General features: G+C 75.6%; 1 protein-coding gene across 1 annotated transcript in view; it reads left to right on the plus strand.

Moving 5' to 3' along the window:
• Nucleotides 1–746: 746 nt before the first annotated feature.
• LOC106900541 (protein Hook homolog 2-like) overlaps nt 747–1,037 on the plus strand; it is a gene marked incomplete at its 3' end in the record, with an annotated part of 6,946 nt that continues 6,655 nt past the window's right edge. The window contains exon 1 of the mRNA XM_014962632.1: nt 747–935. Coding sequence (XP_014818118.1) covers nt 747–935 — 189 coding nt within the window. The remainder of the gene's footprint in view (nt 936–1,037) is intronic.

Below are 1,037 nucleotides of genomic sequence, written 5' to 3' on the forward strand. Positions count from 1 at the left end.
AGCCGTTCCTCCGCCTCCTTCCACCGGGGGGTCCCCGGGGGGGGGTCGGTCCGTTCCCCGCCCGGGGGGGCGGGTGGTGGTTGGTTTTTGGGTGGGGTCTCTAGAAGCCGAGGGCGGCCCCGGGGGGCAGGGGGCAACCGGAACCGGCGTGGTCCCGGACGGAGCCGCGGAGCCGGCGGACCTGGGCGCGGAGCCCGGCCGCGGTGGCCGCCAACGCCGCGTTTTGCGCCCGGAGCCCCCGGACGCGTTGCTCCAACCGGGCGATACGTTCCAGCTTCCTCCGCCGGCACCGGCTGGCGGCCAACCGGTTCCTCAACCGCCGCCGCTCCGCCTGAAGCCTCTCCGGTGAGTCCGGACCCGGTTCCGCCGCCTCCGTCTCCGGGGCCGCTCCGGGAACCCCCGGGAAAGGGCCGCCCCCTCCCGCCGCCGCCGCCGCCGTCAGTCCCGGAGGCTCCGGTAGCGCCACGTTGGGGGGTCCCGGTTGATGCAGCTCATCCAGCGCCTGCGCGAAGCTACCGGGATAACTGTCGCGGTCTCCCGGTCCGGGATAGAAGAAGCTGCCGGTAGCGGAGCCGCCGCCGAAGAAGCCGCCGTCGGGGCAAGGCGCCGGTTTAAGTCCGCGGTAGGGCTCCGGGGGGGGCCCCGGGGCCAGCGCTCCCGGTAGCGCCCCGTAATCGGTGTCCGGTCGGCAAAAACCGCCCGGGAAAGGCGCGGGACGGTAGAACGGCGGCTCCATCCGCGCACACATGCGGCCGCCACCGGAGGGGAGAGGAGGAAACCGAGCACCGGGAGCGGAAGGTGACGGCGGGGATCGAACCCGCGACCCGGCGCCCCCCGCCCGCCTTATACCCGCCCGCGGCGGAAGCGCGGTCCCATTGGCTGAGGCGCCCGAAGGACACGCCCCCTCTGCGCCGGGACACGCCCACCCCGCCGCCGTGGGACGCGCCCCCTCGCGGTAGGACACGCCCCCGTGCGGGAAGGGGCGGGGCCACGGGGGGGGGGAGACACGCGTGTGTGTGTGCAAGGGGGGACGGGGG

This window comes from Calidris pugnax, unplaced genomic scaffold, assembly GCF_001431845.1.
Source record: "Calidris pugnax isolate Ruff unplaced genomic scaffold, ASM143184v1 scaffold2529, whole genome shotgun sequence".
Taxonomy (NCBI): Eukaryota; Metazoa; Chordata; class Aves; order Charadriiformes; family Scolopacidae; genus Calidris; species Calidris pugnax.